We start from the raw sequence: 24,658 nt of genomic DNA on the forward strand, positions 1-24,658 counted from the left end.
CCTCGATAATTTTCTCCATTTTACGGGGATTTACGTTAATTTTCTAAGTAAGAATGTAAAGTTTTCTCATCTTGTAGATGTAATTTTCGTCTAAAATTTGATGGCTACGTTCTGTTTTATGATATCGTGTATAATTAACTTTTTAATATTCGTAAAGTGTAATTTTAAGACTGATAAGTTTCTAGTGTAGAGTGACAGATTAAAATAAAACTAAATACAAAAGGATGCATTGTAGTATTAAGATTAATGGATTATTTTATAGCACTTAACACATATATAGAATTAAGCACAATATAATAGAGCTGTAATAATATTGTGGCTATTCATCAATAATGGAAGAAATTTAAATAGATAATTTATTGTATTGACTATCACAATATTCGAAAATTGACTGTTGCTATTTCTTCAGTTGTGCCATTAGAGTTATTCGTATAAGTTATAAATATTAGATTATACGAATTTTAATAACATTAATTTTTTATTAAGATACATACTAGAACGATAGAACTATTTATGTTCATCAACGATGTGTTCTAAATAATTGTTTAAGGTGTGTGTGTGTGTGCTTGCGTGGATCAATGAAGAATCTAATTAAACTGAATTTTCTTGCGCTTTACGAATAATAAGCAGTCTTCCAGCGTTATCAGTACTTGAACTAACATAACAATTTTTTTTGTTTGTTTCAAGAAAAATAGTTTTTAAAACATGTTAACTATTGAGAAAACTATTCTATTAGGCCTTGTTTCCATATTTACTAAAATACAATAACACACTGAGCAAGGCTATGTGATAATATGAAAAAAAAAAAAAAAAAAAAAAAAATCACATAACAGTTTGAGCACAATAACTGCTTTCATCAAACTTCCATTCCTTCTGGCTGCTTGGGAGTTGGTCATCTCTTACATACTCTCCGGAGATCAACTTTTAATTAGAATTTATTATCTAATTAAAAGTTGTTTCCGGAGAGCATATAAGAGATGACCAACTCCCAAGTAGCCTGAAGGAGTGGCAGTCTAACGAAGATACAGCTGTGTTGAAATTGTTACGTGATTTTTTTTAAAACATATTATCACATAGCCTTGTTCAGTGTGTTATTGTGTTTTAGTATTGAGGTTAGTGTTGACATTTCATTAAATATTCCCTTTAAAATCACGCGTTTGAAGGCGCGCGTCATTCTTTCAAAATGTCTCTTATATAGCAAGCTTTTCCTATTTACTCGTAAGCACACACTAATCGAGTTTTTTTTTTTTTTTTTTAAAAAAATCTAATTTGCATTTGAAATAGCGCAGAAGAAACATTAATACCAAATCTCACTTTCATAGATAAAATAGAGAGTCAGGGTTCAAAATGCAGTTCAGTGCATTTTATGAAGGAATATGTCTAATATTAGCTGGTAATACCATTATACCAACCGGATAAAATTCAAGCTTCAGTTATGCGATTTCAGTGTTGAAAGCTATTGTGTTTTAGATATTCCTTTGATCATAAGCAAAGAATTATTTTGCATTGCACGTTGCGCGAATTGATTTTTGAGATATTAGATTTGGGAATGAAACACTGATCACAATTTATTTTTGTTTTGTTTATATTATGTTTCTATTATTAATTTTCTTTATGAAGTTCTTATGGTGTGCATTCTTAAGCGTCGTTTATTTTATCCATTCATTTGTGTAGTGTATAATCTTAGTTTTCGTTAAATTTGACCTTTCTTTTGGGTTTGTGTTTAAAAGTGTTCATGTAGACGTAAAACAAGATAAGAGCACAATCGTATGCAGTATTTCTTTATTTAATTTGATTCCGTTTTACAGTACGTGCCAAGCAATGGCCAGAACACAATCATGGGTTGATGATTTCAACTCGTAAAAGTTTGCAGGTAAGGTTGAGGAAAAAAAAAAAAAAAAAGTTGGCAATTTTTACGCTTGGCCCACTACTGCTTTTAATCATGTACTTACTTGGCTGGATAACTTTTCTATTAACTTTTCTGCACTGCATTTAATTCATTCACTGATCTAGACATCAAGGTCATATTATGTTGTATTTCAATCATATAATGCACCGCTATCACACAAAAAATTATTTCCTTAATTATCAGTTTTGTATAAAGCAGTGCATGCCTTTATATGCAAATAGTTCGCCTGAATTATTGTTGTGTTGGGATAACTTGCATTTAGCCAGTATATTCGTGTGTCTAGTATAAAATGTAATTCCAGTTTACGCTATCGCATTAGTTTTCAATAAATAGTTACAAATGCTTAAATAGAACAAAAGGCCTGTGGCAAGTGCAAAATTACTTTATATTTTCTATCAAGAATTCGGTACTAAATAGTTATTAGATTACCATGTTTATCGTAATTTCAGAAATTGAAAGTAATATTGAGCAGTAGTTTTCTGAAGGTCAAAACTTGATTTAGTAATTTGCAGTTGATAAATATTTAACTTATATGGAACAATCATATGTTCAAGAGTATTATTTTCTGATCATGAAATATTAAAATCTTTTAAAATTAAGACTACGTAGTGTACATACAAAATACGCGAAGTAAATGTTAAAAAATGCGTATTTTACTTGATTTTAAAATGATGTATATGAAGGTTCTGATTTTTGTAAAATTTCCTGCTTTCTAATTAAATTATTAAATCATGCATACGTATGACTTTAAATATAAAATAATTTATGGGAAATAAGATACCTTAAAATAACCATGGGGAAAAAAATTGCTAAAATGCAAACGATAAAATCACCGCTCATTCAACACCAAATAATAGTTCTCCAGTTCCAAAAAGTTGAATAATTTCTAAGAAAAGTAAAAATCTAAGTAGTACTGAAGCTGAATATACTAATTAAAAATAATAATAATAATATTCAAATCTTTGAGAACCAAGATATGTTGTTGATCTCTACCAGTGTATAATCGTGCTATTTTTTACTACTTTATGGTAGATATATGTTAATTTAACTTGTTAAGTATGTGACACTCATACAGTATATGGAATTGATTCTTTAAAACTATTCAGGAATTTATAGGTGATATACAGTGTAGCGGTGCAACTTGAAATAAAGATTTATCTCTCTGTACAAATTTGGGACTCATGAAGGTATTCATAAACATAGTTCAACTATGTTTAAACAAACTCCAATAGATAAATGTTGTCTATAGCTCAATAACCTCTAGAACCACTTACTACCAAACTGTCTTCAAATTTTAAGCTGAATCAACTGGTGTAAGCTTCTGTTGCTTATATTGGACAACCAAGTACAATTTTAACAGTAGAAGTGTGTTCGTTGGGTATATAAACTAATTTGTTGTCTAACGACTTCCTTGAATTATTAATATTTAATTTAATTAATAAGGTAACGCGTTTATTTGTGCGTGTCACCTTTCTGTGTCGACCAGTATCTATTTGCAAGTTAATGTTTTATATAGATCAGGATCAGCATGCAATGTAATGGAAGAAGAAGAGTTTTCAAAAAAACAAATATATATATAATTATCGTAATTTATTTCTTAATGATTTGTAATTGAATCATTTTTCAACTCTTCTCCTAAATCTCAGAATAATACAGAACAGTAACATACAAATTTTAGTTCCTTTTCTCAGAATTACAATTGTCGGTTTATCTACTGTGTCAGCGAGTACTGTAGATAGTATAATTTAGTGCAAATGTATATTTAGTAATGATTGATGAGTTTAGAAATAGAAGTCCTGTATTTGTTGAAGGTAAAAATACATCACCAAAATAGTCGTCGTGATTTTGGATAATTGAACGATCTATTCTTGTTGCCGATCATATAGTTTGAAGTTTCAACCCGGTTTCAAGATGGTAATCAAGATAAGCTTAGGTCATCGTACATTTTTGTCCCCACTGATATAATAGTTTCGACTGGCATGGCGTATGTATATCTCTGACCTGGCATCTACTGTATGTTGTATGCCGAAAGTAACTGTCAAATTTGTTTAGGAAACGAAACTAAATGGTAGTAATTAACAGTTTGCCTTTTTCTCATTCAATAAATTATTAGAGTAAATGAAAATACAGTTTCGAAATTCTGTAGCCCGTAACCTAGAAATGCAATTCCATTATTTTATTGTTTCATAAACATACAGTGTATTCTGTAAAATAAATCGTTTTTGTCAGTAACTGACATTAATTATACTAACAAATATGTACAGTGATTGCCGTGTGAACAGAATACCTTCGTTAGAGCTCGACGGTTGATGATACTTAAAAATCCAAAATATACACACAAGAAAAACTAATATACAATTTTCGTATTTACGTCAGTGATAATTATTTCAAACATTGCAAGCTTTATAACTTTATAATTCATTTTAATAGTGTCGATCATGACTATTCATTATCTCCTGTTCATTTTCAGCTATCACGGTTAAATATGCTTATTAAGATTTTTTTTTTAAGTGTTTATACAAAGTGTTTCAAAACAACACTGACAACGTTTGGGAGGTAATTCTTGACATCAATATAAGACAAAAAGTATATACCAACCTAGATGCACAAATGCTTCCTTTCGGTGTTACAGGTGCCGAAAACATGAAAAAATGAAATTTAAAGGTCCATAACTCCAAAATTATGGGACGTACCGTAGTCGGGTCAAGACTCCACTTAGGAACTAATATGTGCCCTATGCAAATATCCATGTTTCAGAATTCTGAGGTACTTCCGCAACCATTTTTAGAGAGGTAGTTAGTGAGTACTTCAAGTTATGTTCTCGTAGCCGAACTCTCTCAATAAAAATTGTTGCGTGAGAGTACATTAGGATTCTAAAACATGTATGTACATTTTCTTACAACTCGACATTACAGTTCTCGTATGTAAATATAAAAAATGTTTTCTGAAGAAAAAATAGCGCAATGCTTTGAAAGATCTAACATGTTTCAATATACAGTATTTAAGAAGAAATAATTAGTTTCTTTATACTGCCCGGATTAAAATACTCCCATGATTGTTTAGAAAACATAAATTCTATACACGCACTAAAAGCTTTCAAGATTCGAACGCAAACTAAATACTATTCTATAAAGTATTTGTAGTGTATTTATGTTCTAAACAATCATATTATGAGTATTTTAGGTTTTACGTATAATAGGAGTTTATGTTATTCTTTTTCTGTTATCTGTTTCTGTTGAAGTACAATATTTTATCCAATAAAAAGTAAATTCTTACAAAGCTTAAGAGCTTGGGTGGAATGGAGTTTTTTCCATTTTTTGTGTTTGTATTTCGTAAATAAATTAAATATAAGTACGTATGAAAAAATAATTGGAAGAAAGATTATTTAATTCCTTAACAGTGTAACTGTTATTGTTAATTCAATTTTAGAAATAATTTCAGGATTTTATTCAGAAAGTTTGTGAGTCTTGGAAAATTGCCACATACGTTTTGGACATTACTCTGAATTTATTAATAAAGTTGAACTAACGTTGCTGGAATGCCTGTTAGGAAATAAAGAATCCAATAAACTTTTGTTCAGAAAAAATGTTTTCTGCTTTACAATTATATGGGCACATGAGAGGGTGATTCAAACTAACAAAAAATTGGCTACTTACCAATGAATCCTCCCTTGGAAAGCTTAAATATTTTTCAAACGTTTTGGAACTCAAAGCTGGTTCCGACCTCAGTGGCAAGGTGAAAAGGATTAAAACGGATAGGAGATAAAAGGTGTAAAACATACCGTATGTATTCCTTGCTTTACACCTTTTATCTCCTATCCGTTTTAATCCTTTTCACCTTGCCACTGAGGTCGGAACCAGCTTTGAGTTCCAAAACGTTTGAAAAATATTTAAGCTTTCCAAGGGAGGATTCATTGGTAAGTAGCCAATTTTTTGTTAATGTTTTCTGCTTATTTGTCGTCATAGTTGAATAAGAAAAAAAAACGGTAAGAGTACATATTATATTGTTCTTTAATCTTCTGTTTTAAAAGTTACGAGAAATTGGCTATTTCAGAAAAAAAAAATCTTCTGTGTAAGTATCTTTAAATGATTTGTAATGCACGAAATAGGAGGGAGGGAGGGGAGATAACCCAGTATTTCATTTGTTACCTGTTTTTTATTTTAGTATAACTTCTAGTGACACCTACATTTACTGTATTATTTTCTTCTTCGATGATTTTATTTAATGTTACGTTTTCTTTGTACGTAATATTTTGTGTTTATTTTAAAAATCCTGAAATAACACTTTCTTTGTTTTTGCTTGTTATGTTTTATTTACAGATTTCAACGAACTCATGCATGAGGCTAGCATACGAAGAATGAGAGAGATCCCTTTTGCATTTATTATAAGAACACCTGATAACAAAGGGGGAAAACAGAAATTATTACTTTCAGGTGTCTTAGCTAGTAGTGTTTGAATGGATGGTGTAGTTTTAGTGTGTGTTGGACTGAGTGTTGATAGAAGCATGAGGGTAAAATAAAAGAAAATACATTTGTTACCTCAGCATGAAATGTTGATGAGTGAGTGTAGTAATATTGAATCGTTAGAATTTCTTAACGAAGGTTCAAGGTTGAAATAAAATGTTTCTTTGCATGATGGAAAAATACTGTATATCTGTACAAGACACTGGTGCTAGTTAAGTAAAACTTGACGCATGTTTGCTGAGTCAAATTTTGCTTCTAGAATTAATATTGAGACATACATTTTTATCTTAGTCAGATGCGGACTATCAGGTAATGCAGTTTATTACCTGTCTTTCTGTTTTCGTTTTTGCCTTGAAATTCTTTGTTGTTTTTCTTCATTTTGAGTTTCTACATCTTTATACCTTACTTTTGTTTGTGATGTTTCTATATTTTACATAGTAATTGGCATCATCGAGGAATAACAGGATTATAAGGTAGTAGTTTGGAATTATAGTTATTATTTCTAAAGTATTCCTATAATCGAGAGTAACTTTTTTCCTGTAAAGCAGTTAACACCACTATGTGTTACAGAGTTTCCATTTGGAACATTCACGTATATTGTAGTCAAATGAGACTGTAAAATACTAATTTATAAAAATATATTTTGTGTAAGTTTTCAACGAAAAACATTGACTCTGCTTGTTGCTTTATCCTTTCGTACTAGGATATCCCAAATTATTATTTTTTATTTTTTAGGGTAATATTTTCTTCTTTTATTCTTAAACGGAAGTGAGTAAAGTTATAATAATAATAATAATAATAATAATAATAATAATAATAATAATAATAGAATGAATCAAATTCTGATTCGTAATTGAGTGTAACTTCAATTGTACTAGTATTGATAACGACTGAGAATTTTGTAAATAAGAAAGGAAGAAGAACATTAACATGCTTTCAATAATAAGAAGCACAGATAAAAACTTCGTTTCTTGGGGTATCGCCACGTATAGTCAACAAAAGCAAGAAGGTGGATGTAGGTGGAGGGTGGAATCGGAAGGAGGATTCGGATGGCTGACTCAATCTCCATAATGGTGTGTCAGTCGTCAATTTTATCGTCCATGTCCATACTCCATTCTTAATTATTGAGAGTTCCAAACGAAATGTAGAGCTGTTATTTGTGATTTATAGTCTTTTAACATTGGAAACGTGTCAAGTGAAGTTTCTGCTTTTATTTAATTCAGTTTTAGGGTTACCTCTTTTCTGCAGAACATGGCAGCAGAGGTAAAAATGTACTTGCGCACTTCATACATTTTATTTTTTAATTAATTAATTAATTTTCAGATAAATACGTTATTAATTGGTATAGTTTTATACTTCGGTCTAATAGCAGTATTATATCGAACTATAATTTTATTTATTATCTTTGAAAGGATGTTGTTATCCAGCAAGCCATTGGTCTTAATCTGAAAAGTATGCATGGATGATGCTAATCGAAAGGAAGAGGAGATGATGATTTCATATTAAACTAGAGTTTAAGAAACCTTATTCGTGAGAGATAGCATCCCCTAAAATTCGTACAACACTTTCTTCGCACCTGTGTATCCCATTACTTAAAATAATAATTGAAAAAAAGTGCGAGAATTATTTCTGTATCGGGTGTCTCTTTATTGTTATTTATCAGTTACCACTGTGATTCATCACAAGGTTTTTAAATGAAAGGTAAAGAATAACTATACCAATTTGTTAAAAAAGAAAATTGAAATAATCTATATAAGTAGTTTTTGAAGTGTTGTCAACATATATTGAGCATTTGCATCGTAAGATGTGTACGAATATTCGATTTAAGAATCGGAGTTTATTTGGATATAGTGGAGTCATTGAACACCAGAACATTGAGAAAGCTAATTAAAAGAATTTTGTAGGAAAACACGCACAATAATCTTGTAAGTTGTAGAATCTGATGTCATATAAACCACTGTTATTCGTGAGAGACAACATTCTGTTCATAAGTTTTGTCTGGGCCGTCTTGTTGCCTCCCACTTCCCTTTTTTTTCTTTTTTTTTTTTCTTTCTTTCTTCATAATCATGCACCTTACAGCCCTAATCTAGAACGTTGAAGTTAATATAGCATTTGATATTACTAATGCAGGCTAGAAGTATTTTCTCCTCATTGGACAACATACAACTAAATGAAATTGTGAATTCGTTTGCCTAATGTCATGTATAGTACAAGTTTCGTAGTATTTTAATATAAATAATTTTTGAGGGTTTAATAACATATTTCTATTAAATATCTGCATATTTTTCATAGTTCACCAACAAAGGTAAGAAGTAAAATCATGTTTAACTTTCTGATCTAGAAACTTTGTTTTTCTCACTTCTTCCGCTTCCCGCTTTTCTTGTGTTGGTACCATTTTGGAAGTACTCTTTTCTCAACATTTTTTGTCATACTTTTCACCTTTGAATTGTAATAATTTCTAACCATCAGATTTACCATATTTAAGAAAGAGCTGAGATAGTCATGCAATAAGCCCATTAGTTACAATAAAAAAATACATATCTGTTTTATGGTATGTTAAAATGTATGGATGGTTATGATACACAGAATTCTATCCATTATAAACACTACACGTTGCCAAGGCTATTATTTTTAAATAATCAACACCAGTCTGTGAAATAACTTTATGCTTGAAAAAAAAAGAAAACTATATATATATATATATATATATATATCATATGAGGATTTATTATTTCGTGCTAATCTGCGTGTATTTACTTACGTATGATACTGATACATGCAGTGACTGAGAGTGTACAATGTGTTAGAGAATTGCTGAATTAATATTATTTCATAGGTTAACCACGCAATGAGTTTATATGGGTTCATATTTCAAATTTCATGATTGCCGATATTCGAAACACACGTATACCTATAATCAAACGTAAAATGTATATTATTCAAATAAACAAATTCAGTGTCAACAGATTATACAAAAGAAGAATTATCAGTCTAATTTTAGTTCATGGGGTATAAAAAAATCAGTTTTTTGTAATTCTAGGAATTTTTCGTTATATTTTAAATAATATTCTGTGGTCTTAATGTCGTTTCTGAAGGAGTGGATATTACAATTTAATGAAAGCGGTGATCTGCAATTACATTTCATGCACTGTGTGTATGAACAGTGTTAATGGTAAAAAGATATAGGTTTTCGGACATTAAAATTTCTTTGTTATAACCTAATATAATTATTCAGTATAATTATGGGAAAGTGGCTTCAAAAAAATTGAAACCACTATATATGTAGTACGACTAATTATATAAATTTAAATTCAGTAGCATCTCTTTTGTAATTCTACTACCTTTTTTTTTTTTTTTTCTATTGCAAATAAATCAAAGCTAATTGTAAGGACTGATTTCGCGTGCCTTGAACCGTAATTTTGTTGTTGACTGAGCACGAAGTTGTTAAGTCCGTGTATACCGCGAAACTGTAAATCCGTGTGAAACGCGAAGTTGTGAATCCGTGTATAATACTTTATGTTGAAAGGAAAATTGAGAGAACGTTTAGAAATGTCTATGAATATATTTCCTGTATATTTATTTAATGACTTAAGTGTTTGGAGTGAAAACACTAAGCACGTATACAGATAAAAAAATGAAGCATACGAATGTATGACAGTAGGATGGGGAAAGTATTTTGTTGTATAGTATGATGATTTGAACATTAAAATATTATCAACAACAAATTGAAATCGTGTGCACTAAGAACAATGCAATAGCGGTCATGAATTATTAAAGCTTATGGCAAATTCTTCCATAATCGTTCACTTGTATTTTTTGTCTGTCCCCTTTAACTTACAGAACATGGCACTATACCTTGAAGTAAATATTTAATTTCAACTGTTCTTTGATCTTATATAATGTGCAATCTTAACAATTCAATAACATACAGTAGACACGAAAGCAGTTCCTCCGGTGTGCTTCTCAATTCTTCGAAATTAAGAAATAATTTAGTTACGCGCTGGTAAGCCAGTCAATCAAGGAAAGTAACAGCCAAATAGAGAAAAACTAATACCTTGCAAACTGTCCTGCCTCAGCAACCAAACAGCATATATTTTTGCAATATGTATTGCATGGATCTACAACGTATAAACCTATGATAATTATTTTTATATCGTTTACGTTTCAAATTGTCATATACGAGCAGCGGGGAAGAAGCTAAAATGTAGGCTGCTGCAATAAATCCTGTTTTATTGATTTGAATAGTATAATTTTCAAGACATGAAACCTGTATCTCAGCTAGAAAACTTAAAACTTCGAGCTGTCTCTCCCGGTGAGTTTTGTGACACTTCTGGGTTATTAGTACATTAAATCGAGAAAACAGCGAATGCTGAGATAGCGTATTATGCTGAAGGTGACAAGAACTTTTTGAATGGTTCAAAGCCAGGTCTTTGTTATACTACGGAAATGCGACACGGTATTTTATCAGGTTCGCACAAATTGATTGTGTACTTAATTCTTGGCACAGTTACTCAGTTTGTTCTATATTACAAATTTCTTTGTTCTGTGACTCTGTACCAGTAAGATTAGGCTGCTTCTAGCCCAGAAAGCAATATACTTAGTTATTTGCATCATACTGGTACTTAACTGATTTAAACCTATCGTAGTTTTTAGACCTTAGATATACTGTACTTTTGTCGTCATGAAAAGAAAATAAGCGATTTTGCAATATTTTGAAATGTTTTCTTCTTTTTATTACCAGGGTGCGAATTATCAAACGATCACTAGCATATTTTTTGTTAACCCCGTCATTCTAATGAAAATTCGTTTCTTGGTTGGTACAAGAGGTGAATCCGGTTAACTTAATAATAATAATAAAACATGTATATACACCAGGTTATTATAAAATAAATATCGCTATTCAGAGAGCTTGGGAGACGTAACCACTCGACAGAATTCAACCAAACCTGGTAGGAGCTTATTTGGGAACACCATTCAGAAGCGATTGGTGTAGAAAATATAATTAGTTCCAATTTTCGCCACGAGGAGTAATTGTGGCGCTGTACATCACCAGGTAAGTGCAGTCTGGAACTAAAACGACACTAGTGATGGTAAATGATAAGAAAGGTTGTAATTACCTCTCCTGTGGGTCTCGTAGCGTTGATTACCAATGCTATTAATACCCCGTGGTCAGTTGCGGATTTACGGGGAAGGGGACTTTTGAGCTGAATCGTCTCTTTAAAATTCTTGGATATCTTACAAAAACGAAGTTAGATGTTAGTCTTTTCTGAGCTCATAAAATGCAAGCTCCCTCTAAAATTCCAGGGAAAGATTAGTGTCAAATCTCGCCTCCAGAGATCGTTGTGTTTCTGTTCAGTATTAAGTACGGTGAATGTGGTATGGAAGACAAATTGATATTCAACGAAAGAAAGGCCATAATTATGCTCCCCGTGCGACGCGTGGCATTGATTTGTACTCCTATTAATAACACCGTGGTGTAGTGATGTGTAATGGACGACGATGATGTGAGGTTCTTCCCATAGGCAGATCTTTGACATTAAGACCCTGGGCAAGGAAAACGCGTGGTGACTAGTACCATATGAAATGATGATGTTCTAAGGACGGGAGCTAGAGGTAAACATGGAATCCGACTCACGTGTCTTCATAGGAAATCGAACCCGGGACCTCTTGAACACAAGGCAAAGAGTGTGGGAAGAAAAAAGAAGCAAACATCGGATCACCGTCATTTTACTTCTAGCACATAGTGGCGCCCAAACCCGTATCATTGAAACACATGCAGGCGTGAATAAGCATCTGGAGAGGTAATTACAGCCTTTCTTACCATTTAGCATCACTACTGTGTCGCTATTCTTTTACGTTGCACTTACATGGCGTTGTACAGCTCCACAATTACCTCTGGTGGAGAAAATTGGAACTAATTTTGTTTTCTACACCAATCGCTTCTGCGTGTTCCCAAATATGCTCCTACCAAGTTTGGTTGCATTCTGTCGAGTGGTTACGTCTCCAGAGTTCTCTGAACAGCGATACTTATTTTATGATAACCTGGTGTGTATATATATATATATATATAATATGCTGTAATACTTTAATAATAGTAACAATTCTTTATGATTATTGTGTTATTGTGCAAGTATAACTTTTCTTTTAAGTATTATAAATACCTATTATCTTTATGTGCTAAATCTGAAACTAGACTAAAAATAATGTAACACAATTTGAGAATGTAAGATGTGGAATTATTAGCCCTTTCCGTAGTTATATTTATAGCATTTTCTTGACTTGTGTAACTTTACACGTAGCCAAGAATATTTTTTCTCTGTTCAGGCCAACCGGATTACCCAAATTGTTGATTCGCATTCTGTTTATACATACGATTACTCGTACAAATTGGGGCCAGGCATTTGCTGAGTTGTATTACAACACAAACATATAATTTATCAGTATTAATTATTCAAGATTAAAAGTATGTTAATAACTTGAAGATAGTTACTTAATATCATACAAAACATTACTGTAGACTATGAAAACGTTCAGCATTATATCGTATTTGTTCATTTGGTCTCCTTAATTAAATACTTCTCTTCCAATGTTCTTCCTAGAATACAATATTTACCGTGAGATAATGTAGTATTATGAAAGGTAAATTAGTTGTAATTTATCAGTCAAAATTTGACTCAGTAAACAAATAATAGTAATAGTAATGAAATTGTGTATGAAAAGCGAGAAAGAGCGATTATGTGAATATATGTATACATGTGTGGTGGTGTTATTAGCAGTGTGAATGTCATATTTTCCATAGTATTATTATATTAATAATAGTATATACATATATATTTTGTGATGTAGATATTTGAAGAGATGTAAAATTAAATAAGTGATGAAGGTTATATAAGTAAGCGAATTATGTTCACTGAATCACATAGTTGACTGATGCACTTCATATCCTTATGATACGAAAGTATCATTCAGGATAATGGATAAGTGGTCCTTATTAAGGATCTCAACTATTATTAAGGTTGTGAAAGCGTGGATGACTTTTAAAAAAGAGCAAACCTTAATGTTTTTATGCAGTGATTTTTTTTAAACCAAGAAAAGACCAATTGATCATACTGGAGAAATGGGATCGTGAGATTTTTCCACAGTAAATTCGTTGAAGTCAATAGAGATATTATAGTAACTAATACCAGCGCAACATAATATCTTTAATTCTTTAATATGTGATACTTAATACTAGTAGGTCGTACCAAATATATGATAGTTGCAATTTTGTATGTAGTATAAACATTTTCAGAAACTTCCTAATATTTTAAACGAAATTAATATACGTCACGAAACTTGATGTAGAAGACAGCTCGTCTGTTAACTTACAAAAGCAAATCAGCATTACTATGTAAAACAAAATATTATTCAGAAAATTGTGTTTGTTGCATAAGGAACTATTTGACTTGAGATGAAGGGAAATGCATGAAATTGATTTTAAATGTTTTCGTGTCGGGCCAAAATGATTCGAAATGGGGAAACTAGGATTCTTTTCCTTTATTAATTCTATGAATAATTTTTTCCTTGAACTTGCAATTCAAATTCTGATAGGTTTTCGGTGAAGAAAATATTTTATGGCCTACTTTATTACTACTATCAGTATCTATTTTCGAAAAATAAATTCAATTTTTGTTCGAAGTATGTTCTGTATCCTTCACACAATAATTGGAAAACACATCCGTCTCTCAAGGTAGGAAAGCAAAATCCATTTTTTTTATTGAGATTGTGTTAAACACTTCTCAGAATGCAAATAACAAATAATTATAATTTAAATTATAAGTTTATTTTAAATAAATAAATTGAATTTATTTTCTTTTTAAGATTTGTGACATGTTAGAAATTCATAGAAAGTAAGTTACTTCTGTCGTAGAAACTTCGTATGTAAATGAAATAACAAAATAAAAATTAAATTCTAATAATGTACGGATGTGCGCACAAAAAGAAATTAATGCGACTTCACATTGATGAGACAGTAGTTTAGTTAATTTTTAACAGTATCGAGTTTATAACGTAATCGATAATTTTATTCGAAGTAAAATCTCACTTTCTCCAATTCAATAACGTGATATAAACTAAATACACAAATATTAACTACGAATAAATACTCAAATTAACAAAAATATTTCTTCGTAAGTGTTTCAAGATAGTAAAGTAAAAAGAAGAAAATGACGATGACAGTGATTCGGTATTGAAATGAAGACTTATAAAAAGAAATACTTTTAGAATTAATATAATTAATATAAGCATTGTTTGCTTTGAAATTAATATATTACTACAACTGATTGTATGTTCTGTTTAAATTTAATATATCCTGTAAAGTAAGAATTTAACTCTCTCATAGTAAATAAATATATGTATTTCTTTGCCATATTTTAAATATAATGTTTTTACGCTATTAGATAATTTATTTTTAATGTCCATAATATTAAGGCTATAAATTGTTTCCAGTTTTCTTGTCTGAAACTTTTAACATGTTAAATAATAATTATACATTAAGTTATATATATACATATGTATAATACAGATACATATTAAAGTGTCTCTCTAATAATATTCTTTACACAGATGTACGCGCACTTACACGAATGACTGTCTTACTAAAATGGTAAACTTGTTTTTTCATAGTGAAAAAATCTCATGATTCTGTGTTTATGATGCATCAATCATTCCACACAACTTGTGTTCTAAGCACTTTCTGCTTAAATGTCACAGATTATTAATTTAAAAAAAAAATAAATAAATAAGAACAAAATATTTCATACACCATGACAACTTCTTTTTAACATCTTGTTCTGTTTTTTTGTTTCTGAATTTCTCAACTGGTTGAGAATTTCAGAGCCTTCTGTTTATGTTGTTGTTATTGTTGCCTCAGTTTGTGTTGAACTTGTTTACATCATGTGTATGATATTCATTTGTGAATCTATAATTATGTAATTACATGCGTATATATGTTGTTGTATATTCATTCTTGGAAACTAAACTTATTGGTCTGTGTGGCTTAATTGTATGTGTATATATATTCTTTTTCCGTAGAAAGAGAAGGGTCAAGTTTTCTTGCCTGAACTTCCAAAATCATTGCTTTTTTTTAATTATATCTTATTTCGTACTTAATGTGTAATTGTTCTGTAGAATGTTAAATCTGTAAAATAAATGTTACATGTCTATTCCAGACTTTAATTTCACTGGTAATTTAAACCCAAATTATTCTTTAACTTATTGGCATACTCAGATTAGGCAACAGATTGTATAAGGTCAACGACATTTACAGGCAGTTTATACCGTCATCAATTTGACGAAGGGTCGTATCTCAAAATCTCACTTTTTCAGACATAAAGAAAGAAATTAACTCCACAGAAGAGGAAAAAAATTAAATATGCAATAATTGAACAATAATTCCACATAATTATTATCTGGAATAAGTGAAGAGTTATTACGTATTCCTCAGTCGCTATGGGGAATCAAAATTTTACAATGTGGCAAATGTCACAGATTAATTTGGAACCATTAACATTACTCTACGAATACATCAAGCAGTTACATCGATTGCTACATTAATAAGTGATGCTAGTGTCAATCTATATTGACTAACTGCCGTCTGGTAAGAATCGACGTAACTATTTGATGGATTGGTAGATCTACTCTATGGTTCTTTATTTGCAACGTGGCCACATAGTACACTTTGTGTCTGCAGACGAGGATCCGACAGGTATACAAATATATATATATATCTTTTGTTTTATTTTGACTTGTAGAATAGTGCTCTTTGGTACGTGGGCGCCATTTTTAGAACACCCATGTAAGCATTTTACCAAAGGATGACATCTGCAGTAATTCTGTAGCTGAAGGAAAAGTCTCTTAACATTTAAAGAAAATAAAAAGCAATAACTTTCAACGTTTTCTTGTTTACTGGGAAATAATAATACGCTAATGAGTTAAACTCTCGGTGATCCAGACTGAGGCGGGTGTGAGTCTCTGTCAATTATGAAATGTCTCCCATATTGAAAAGTGAAAAAATTGTGTCTATGAATATCTGCAGTAATATATACTTTAATATTAATATACATACACTAAACACACGATTCAGTATTTTAAAGCTAAAGAAAGAAAACGAAAATACCCGACTGGTAAATAATAAATTCAGTATAGCGAAAAATTGGGAGGAGAAAATTGTAGCGTCACATACTACTGATACAACTTGTACTACACCTTGCTTGAAATTATAAGTTAATCAAATAGATTGTGCTGACTAAATTTCTTAAAATAAAGTATTTAATTTCCGGAAAATAAGCACCTAAATTATTAGATCTCTGAACTAAGTGTTCCTTTTGTTTGTATTTTTGTGTGAACCTTACAATAATGGATATGGGAACAGTGAAGTTGTATTGCAATATTTGTGCTCCTTGTTACTGAGAACTGAAGTGGTACTATATTAAAGAAAAAAGAATATGTGCCGTCAATAGCTACAGCCGAGATGCTAGTTGCATATCAGATAATAAATCTGTCTTGAATATAATTAAACACGCTACTAATAAAATAACGTGTTTAATACATTAATAAAAATTGTAATCATTAACAATCGTAACATACAATATACTGGATATATCGTTTGGGACTGGCTTGTGAAAACTTCAGCTGAATGAAACATACAGCGATGATAATGTGTGATGTGGTAGCATGCAGACTTCGAACCTTCAATATGGTTGACATTTTACTTATTTCTTCTGTCTTATTTTAATCTCCTTTATTAATTTCGTAAATACAATATTACGCGTATATTGTTACTTTAACATTAGAAATTTCACTGTTTGGCAATTGCTATTGAACAAACACATATTGATCCACAACTTTTGTTCACGCGGTTCAGTTTTTGTGTATTTTTAAAATTATAATAGTCGAGGACACATGTCCCGTTAGCAGGAAAGAAGTGACAATAAGAAGTTGGTATCCACGAGGTACAGTCAAATACGGTAGAGGCCGTTATCAGTTTAATAGTGTAAAGTGAGTAATCTGTTGGAAAATGGCAAGAATGGTTCATCTAAATTATTATGGTCGTGGCAGAGCTTTTGATCGGCTTGAGACAGATTAAGAATTACTGAAGTTGCATGTGTGATGGGCGTATCAAAGAGTGTAATGTTCCTACTTCAGAAAGCCACTGTTACAAGAGGAATAATTGTACGTATGTACGGTGGAGGTTTTCAAAGATGTAGAGCAGTTTGACAAGATCGATACATAGACCAGTTGGCAAAATAGAACCGAGCTGCCATTCCTGCCCAAATTGTTCACGTATTTGCCAGAATTTCTGGTGTCCTTTGGTCTCTAAACCATTTCGCCGCGACTGGAAAGTTGCACTGCTTGCTTGGAAGATAGTGAAGTGTGTTCCATCATCTCCGGACCACACCTTCGTGCTAGATTACTGTAGTGTAGGGAACATTGTGACTAAGACCAAGGGAAATGGTTCAACATAATGTTCTTAGATGAATCACAGTTTGTGCGACGAGTGAGTGTGGACATCACATTGTGTGAGGAAAACGGGAGCACGATATCTACATCACATCTGTTAATGGATTGGGAGTTCTGGAATTATGATATGGGCGATCATAACGAGAAATAAAAAAGACGCCACTGCCCATCTTCGACACAGGATCTTTTACGAGAGAATGGTATTCTACCGAGATCCTGAAAGGGTCTTTTAAGTAGTGCAGTGGATCCTGACCTCGATTAATGATTGACAACGTGTGCCCGTATAGAACTGCCCAAGTCAACAAACACTGAAAATAAGGACATGAATCGTATGGATTTCCCAGCATACTCCCCAAATCTTAATCTCATCGAACATGCCTGGGATGCTTTCGGAAGACAAGTTACACAGAGGAATCTACCACCTTCGACCTTCCACGCTCTCCTGAATGCTCTAATCGGCAGCATATCAATAGATGTACAGGATACTCTGCCGTCTGAAATGGTCATACTCCTTACTGGTGGGTAGTTAAAACTCTCTTCATGTATGGTAACTTATTTTTCATGTTTTCTCTACATATATTGATTTGCATAATCTTTTATGGTTTGTCACGCCCTGGTACTTTGCAGACGGAGAATCCCAGATTTTTTGAGAATAAAGCTGAACTAACATTTGCTTTCTTGATGTACCCGGATCGTGTTTTCAAAAGCTGTCAGTCAGTACGTACTTACCCCCTAGTAACTGTAAAACAGTGTAATAGGATGTAAGTACTGTGATATTTAAAAATCACATACCACTGAAGCAGAAGCCTGGCAGCGTCGTGGCGTGAATAGTACACGATTGTTACTGGTGATTACTCACAGGGAATAATTTATTGTTACCCAAACTAGAAACCACAATACTAATAGCCATAAACAAATAACTACTTTTGTTATAGTTAGGGCCCGGATTTTTATGTGCTAAAAAGTGTAAAATATTTATTTTTCTGTGCTAAAAAAATGAAAAAAATATTTGCTAAAAATTAAAAAAATATTTAACAAAAAATAAGGAAAAGTGTGGGAAAACGCCCAGCTAAAAAAATAAATATTGGTGCTCATCAATAGCTCCTATTCATCAAATGTCGAAATTCCATGGGCATTACAGTGAATAACTAACGTCTTTCCCGAATTTTCCATCGTAAAGCCATGTCTATTCTCACGGAATTATGCCTTATGTTGAGAAAAGGAACGTTCTACATCACACGATGTTCACATAGCGTATTTGAAAAGGGTCATATCACGAATATTCACACCAACAACTTCACTTGTGTTTTGGCCTTCCAATACTTCAAATATTATACATAGGGTTTATAGCCAATGTTTTTCTCAAACAAAACCTTAAATTCTTTTTCTTACGACTTCAGCTTTCCAAGCAGAAAGAACATTCAGCTTTCTTTCAACGCTTTCTACTTCTTTACCCAAAATACTCAATAAATCTCCCATAGTTTCTAGTTTCTTTGTAGAGTGAGTCAAGAAACCGAAAGTGGGAGATACGAAAGCCAAGTCATATTTCAAGGTACTGTCACTAAAAGTATGAATCATCGTCTGAGTTTAGTTTAGTTACTACAGATACAAGTGCTTCAAAATGATCCGCCCATAATATAGTACTGCATTACGCCAGGTATCCACCACGTGATTACGAGTGTTGGAGAAAGTGAAAGATCGGGATTTGTTCGGATTTTTTCACACAATCGGTGTAGAGTGTGTACAACACATGTCATGTGAATCATGTTAGGATAGCATATAGAAAGAGCTTTAGCGGCTTTCGTCATATAAGGAGCACCATCAGTCACAAAAAGCAAAACATTGTCGTATTTCACATCATTCAGCCACAAAATGTGCAAAGATTCATAGTACAGCCTGGCAATTGTCACGTAATTCGTAACTGAAAGTTCTTTAAAGGCCAGCAGTGCTGTGCCTACGATTACTTTCCCTTCACCTACGGTCACTCGTCCTCCCCTCAGTTTTGGCTTTAAAGTACAAAGCGCTCCTTTAGAAGTTCTTTGTTTGGCACAAATTACTCCAGCGCTGATAAGCAGAACTTATGACGACGCTGTTTCTACAGGTGGGAAATTGCTTGTAAATACGATGGATAGATTCATGTAGCCTATTGTTTTCCCTATGTTAATTTCTTTCGAGCAAAAGAAAAAAAAGTTGTGAAATTTTGAATAAAATAACGGAAAATTATTACAAAAATGTCCAAAATATTTATTTACATAACTTTTTTTTCTGAAAATATGTATTTTTATGTTAAATTAATTTTGTAATTTACACTTGCAGACTCTTGATTGGGATAAACTTTGTTTAGGGCATGTACGTGTTTGAGAAAAAAATGTTTTTACATAAAAACCTGGGCCTTAGTTATAGTACTATTTGTCGATTCTTTTACGAGAATAGATCTATCACGGTGTCATTTTCTTCATCTTCAAGAGAAACTATTTTTGTATCCACGGCAAAGACAAATTAATGAGTCGTTTCTGCTTTTGAGTGTTTCTCTAAGACGTATATGTACACTCATGTCCAAAATTATTGTCGCATGTCTATAAATATGTTGTTCTACGAATATAATTTGATAACGAATTCGCCCAGTATTCTTATAATGTTAGTATATGTATAATTGGTAAAGACATGTATGTTGCAAATTTCATGTCAAAAGAGCAGTAAATAATAACAATAAAACGAAAATAAAATTTTCTTGTCCTTTTAGCAACATTTTATTTTACTATAAATTTTCGTATTTAAATTTGATTATAAATTTTCGTATTTATAATTACTTTCCTATGAAATGTGCCTCAAATATGAATTTCCCGATTATAGACATAGTATCAGTATTAAAAGTACCCTATAAAATCACTATCAAATTATATTCTTACAAGAAGACAGTTATAGATATGCGACAATCATTTTGGACATGAGTGTACGTCCCAGAGCTTAAAATCACATTTCTGCGGAAGTTATTAAAGTTAAATTACAGAGTTTACACTCTTCTGGAAGAGCTAAGATGAGTCCAATGATACGTAAACTTACACTCAATTCAAATTCAGATGAATATAAGTAAGATAGCTCATTTTTCAATTGCATGATATTAAAAAATTATCCATAGTATGATACTAAGTCCTGGAAGAGCTTTTCTGGAAACATCAGCAAAGTTCTTAAATTTCTCAGAATTAAGCAATGTTAGGAAATTCAGTGCAGCTGATGCTTGAGTGTTGTTTAATATTCGTAGACGTTATGTTTTGACCAGTGTCGAATGCAAAATTTCATCAAGTTTTCCTCCAGTTGTATGTATAGATAAAGAATTTGTTACAACTCTCTCTCTCTCTCTCTTCTTTTCTAAACAAATTTTATGGTTGAAAAGCATGTGTGTTTTACCTACAACCAAGTTTTCTGCATTTGCCAAGCTGCTATTTTGTTCTAAAAGTATCATTACATTAAATAAATAAATAAAAAAAAAAGAAGTTAAGTATTTCAAACAGCAAACTATGAGTTGTGTTCGGAAATCTTGTTTTTTTGCTATGACTTTCTCTTCTATTACTTCGAATGCATTGTTGCCAAACCTACAATTTTAAAGGACTTAGAAAAAATCAGGCATACTTTTATATTTTGAAGAAGTGTACAACATACATGTTACTTAAAATTAGATAATTATTTTTACATGGCAAGCCCCAACAAATGAATATATATTTCTAAATTTATTATTATTATTATTATTAAGTATTCTGCCTTTTGGCTGGTCCTGGGACTAATGAGTTTTTTTTAAATTATTATTATATTTTCTAGGTTTAGACCTGGAAATGTTCTTTCACGTTTCTTGATTTTCAGCTTCCTCTTTTAAATCCAGTATTTTCTTCTGTCCTTCAAATCATTGATCAATCGTATTCTTCTTCATTTCTATTCCTCGCCTTCTTTCCATCTTTCCTTCTATGGCGATATGAAGAAGACAATTTCCTCGGAAGATGTGTCCAATTCAATTGGCCTTCCTACGAAGGATACTGGCTAAAAGTGTCCTCTTTTCTCCAATCCTTTTTTAAAACATCTCCATTTGTTATTCTTTCTATCCATATTATCTCTTCATCTTCCTTCAACACTACATTTCAAAGCTCTCTAAAAATTTCTTTAACTTCCGTAATGTCCATGTCTCTGAGCCATGCAGTCCAATATTCCATAAATGCACCTGACCAACGTTTCGTTTCGTTTCGTTTCGTTTGTAGTGGCGGTTTTGAGTGAACGAAGTTCCGGGCATATGCCCTTGCCTTCCATCTGTTTTGAATTGTTTTTATTGACTTTTGATTTCACTCGTATTATCTTTGAAGAACCGCAACTGTCGCTGGCTCTCTTTTTTTTATTAGTTTTGTTGTTTTACGGCGGGCGCGGCATTCTGTAGACTCGTCGTCGCGGGTCTCCAGTGCCTATGTTTGCCACTAGCTGGTTGTCGTGCTGTTCTACTGCTTGCCAGAATCGTCTGGATAGAATGCCTCTTGTTTCACTGAGAAGTGGTAGCTCCAGGTCTTCGTGGATTTGGGATATACGTGTGTCTCGTGAGTGACCCGTAATAGCCCTTGCTGCTCGGTTTTGGATTGTCTGGAGAGTTCGATGGTGAATTGCAGCCGCATGCTCCCATGCGGGGTGTGCATACAGTAGCGTCGGTCTGATGAAGGTGGAGTAGATGTTCCTTCTGGTGTTGAGTTCGAACTGCGGGCTCAGGAGAATTGGTAGTAGCCATCGGACTTTTTGAGCTGCTCTGTCGGCGGTGTTGGAGATGTGTCTGGCGAACGTAAGTTTGTAGTCCAGGGTTACTCCCAGGTATTTTGCTTCATTCTGGAGAGTAAGCGGTGTGCCTGACCAGGTGAGCCTGTAGGTTGTAACGACCCTTTCCCCCTAGTCACGCCACACGAATCCAAATCGAGAGTCTCTACTAAAAAAAAATTCAACAATCGATTTAAACTCGAGTAGCAAACCTGAAAGAAGAGTCTTGGCCGAACAGACACATAAACCCAAAGCAGCTTTATCAGACTAGACGGATTGAAGTTCCTTGTGAATATGTTAATGTCAAACACAAATAAATAGGATATGCAAATAATCATAAATAATTGAACAACCAGATTTCAATATTTCAATAACAATATTTATTTCAAAGCGTTGGTTGTGCATATATACTAATACGTTAGATTAATATAAATGCACAAATCAGCAATAACAACAATAATAAAAATAATAAAAAAATAAAAAAAATGTATATAGATATTAATAATTCGCGTAGTAATACGTAAGAAATCCAATTCAAAATTTATAATAATTTAATTCAAATATATTAGCTGTTAATTTAATCGTAATACCTAACAACAATCTCAATATTTAAATTCAAATCCAAATTCGCTTGAATATAAAATAAAGTCTGAAGGTAATTTCTCGAATATTAACAAAATATTTAATAATAATAAATCTGAAGTTAATCAGTCTCGATAATCAACTTTCAATGTTATAAGCAAATTTCAATGTTTACTAGCAAAATATTCGTTTCATTAACTTTTGTCACCGACTGTACAAAACTGAGAATTCAACTCAATAATTCAATGATTCTTCAATCAATTCGGTTAAGAAAGTAATATCTCAATTATTCTTTTAAAATTCTTTAGAATAAACTACCTATTCGATTTATAAAACTCTTTACTAAAGTTGTACCTAGTCCTATTTTATTAACTATGACTGTACCGACTCAAATATACTTTCAATAATAACATAATGTATATTAATTCCACAATTTCTAACCTTAAATATGCACAAAATATCGCACAATGAACCTTCAGTATTTAATTCTTATCAAAAACCCAATTATTTACTCTTAATGGCTCGATATAGAATCTTAATGGAAATCATTCAACAAGAATGAATGCAATATGAACGTATTAACGATTCAAAATCACGCTGTAAGGTTATAAACATATCCACAAGGAAATAATCTCGGTTCTCTTAATATTCTTCGTAATTATTCGGATCTATACTCCCGGATTATCATTCCACTAATTTCTAAATTACAATCTGGGGAGGATTTAACTAAATTAAGAAACAGATCCCTACAGTGGCAATTTAATGCAAATGAAAATAGCGTCCTAACCAAAGCGGAAACGACCTTAACCACAACCAATCTGCAATTGTTCACAAAGTGACCCATATACTACTTAAATCAAAAATTCACTCACCCAAATTTTCTTTCTTCTTATTACCTTGTCTTGTGGTGTCACGGTAACGGGATTGGCTTCGTTGTCTGACTGAGATGTAACTCGAAGCGAATAAATATATTGGTCAAACGGCACTTGGTCTAAAAACCCTTTTTCAAAACTCTCGCCAAATTCAAACTAAACTTAGTTTCAGCGTGCAAACAGTTACTTGCATAAACAGTTGAGCTTAATAAGAGCAAAGCTTCCTGCATTAAAAAAAATCATCATAGCAAGTAACTATAGTTTCTCAGTTCTTTTCCTTTCTTTTTACAAATTAACGTCCCACAAAAATGTATAGAGTTCGTCCTTTGGGAAAAAAATGCTCCACAAAGTAACCAGACAACTAAAGTTATAGTAATCAAAAGATTACACTGGCTATTTGAACAAACTCGTAACATTTAAGCCTAAACGGGCACAAGTTGACCTCCTTTTGGTCCCCCGTTCAATTCCTGCCTCGGCTCCAATACTTCTATTATCTTTCGGCTTAGAACAAGAAAGAAAAATAACAGAAATACTAGCTTCTGAGAAACTGT

The 24,658-nt window shown here is 32.1% G+C and overlaps 1 protein-coding gene across 2 annotated transcripts in view; it reads left to right on the forward strand.

Moving 5' to 3' along the window:
- The window catches only part of LOC145690506 (uncharacterized), a 508,201-nt gene extending 492,621 nt beyond the window's left edge, over positions 1 to 15,580 (forward strand). Inside the window, exon 10 of one of the 2 annotated variants that reach the window (XM_081765455.1) lies at positions 6,229 to 15,580. In XM_081765455.1, the coding sequence (XP_081621581.1) occupies positions 6,229 to 6,250 (22 nt within the window). In that variant the 3' untranslated portion in view covers positions 6,251 to 15,580. Of the gene's footprint in view, positions 1 to 1,808; positions 5,670 to 6,228 lie in introns of those variants that run through there. The other variant, XM_081765454.1, reaches the window with a different exon arrangement.
- Positions 15,581 to 24,658: the final 9,078 nt, after the last annotated feature.

This window comes from Thermobia domestica, chromosome 7 (genome assembly GCF_964235325.1).
Source record: "Thermobia domestica chromosome 7, izTheDome1.hap1.1, whole genome shotgun sequence".
In the NCBI taxonomy this organism is placed as follows: domain Eukaryota; kingdom Metazoa; phylum Arthropoda; class Insecta; order Zygentoma; family Lepismatidae; genus Thermobia; species Thermobia domestica.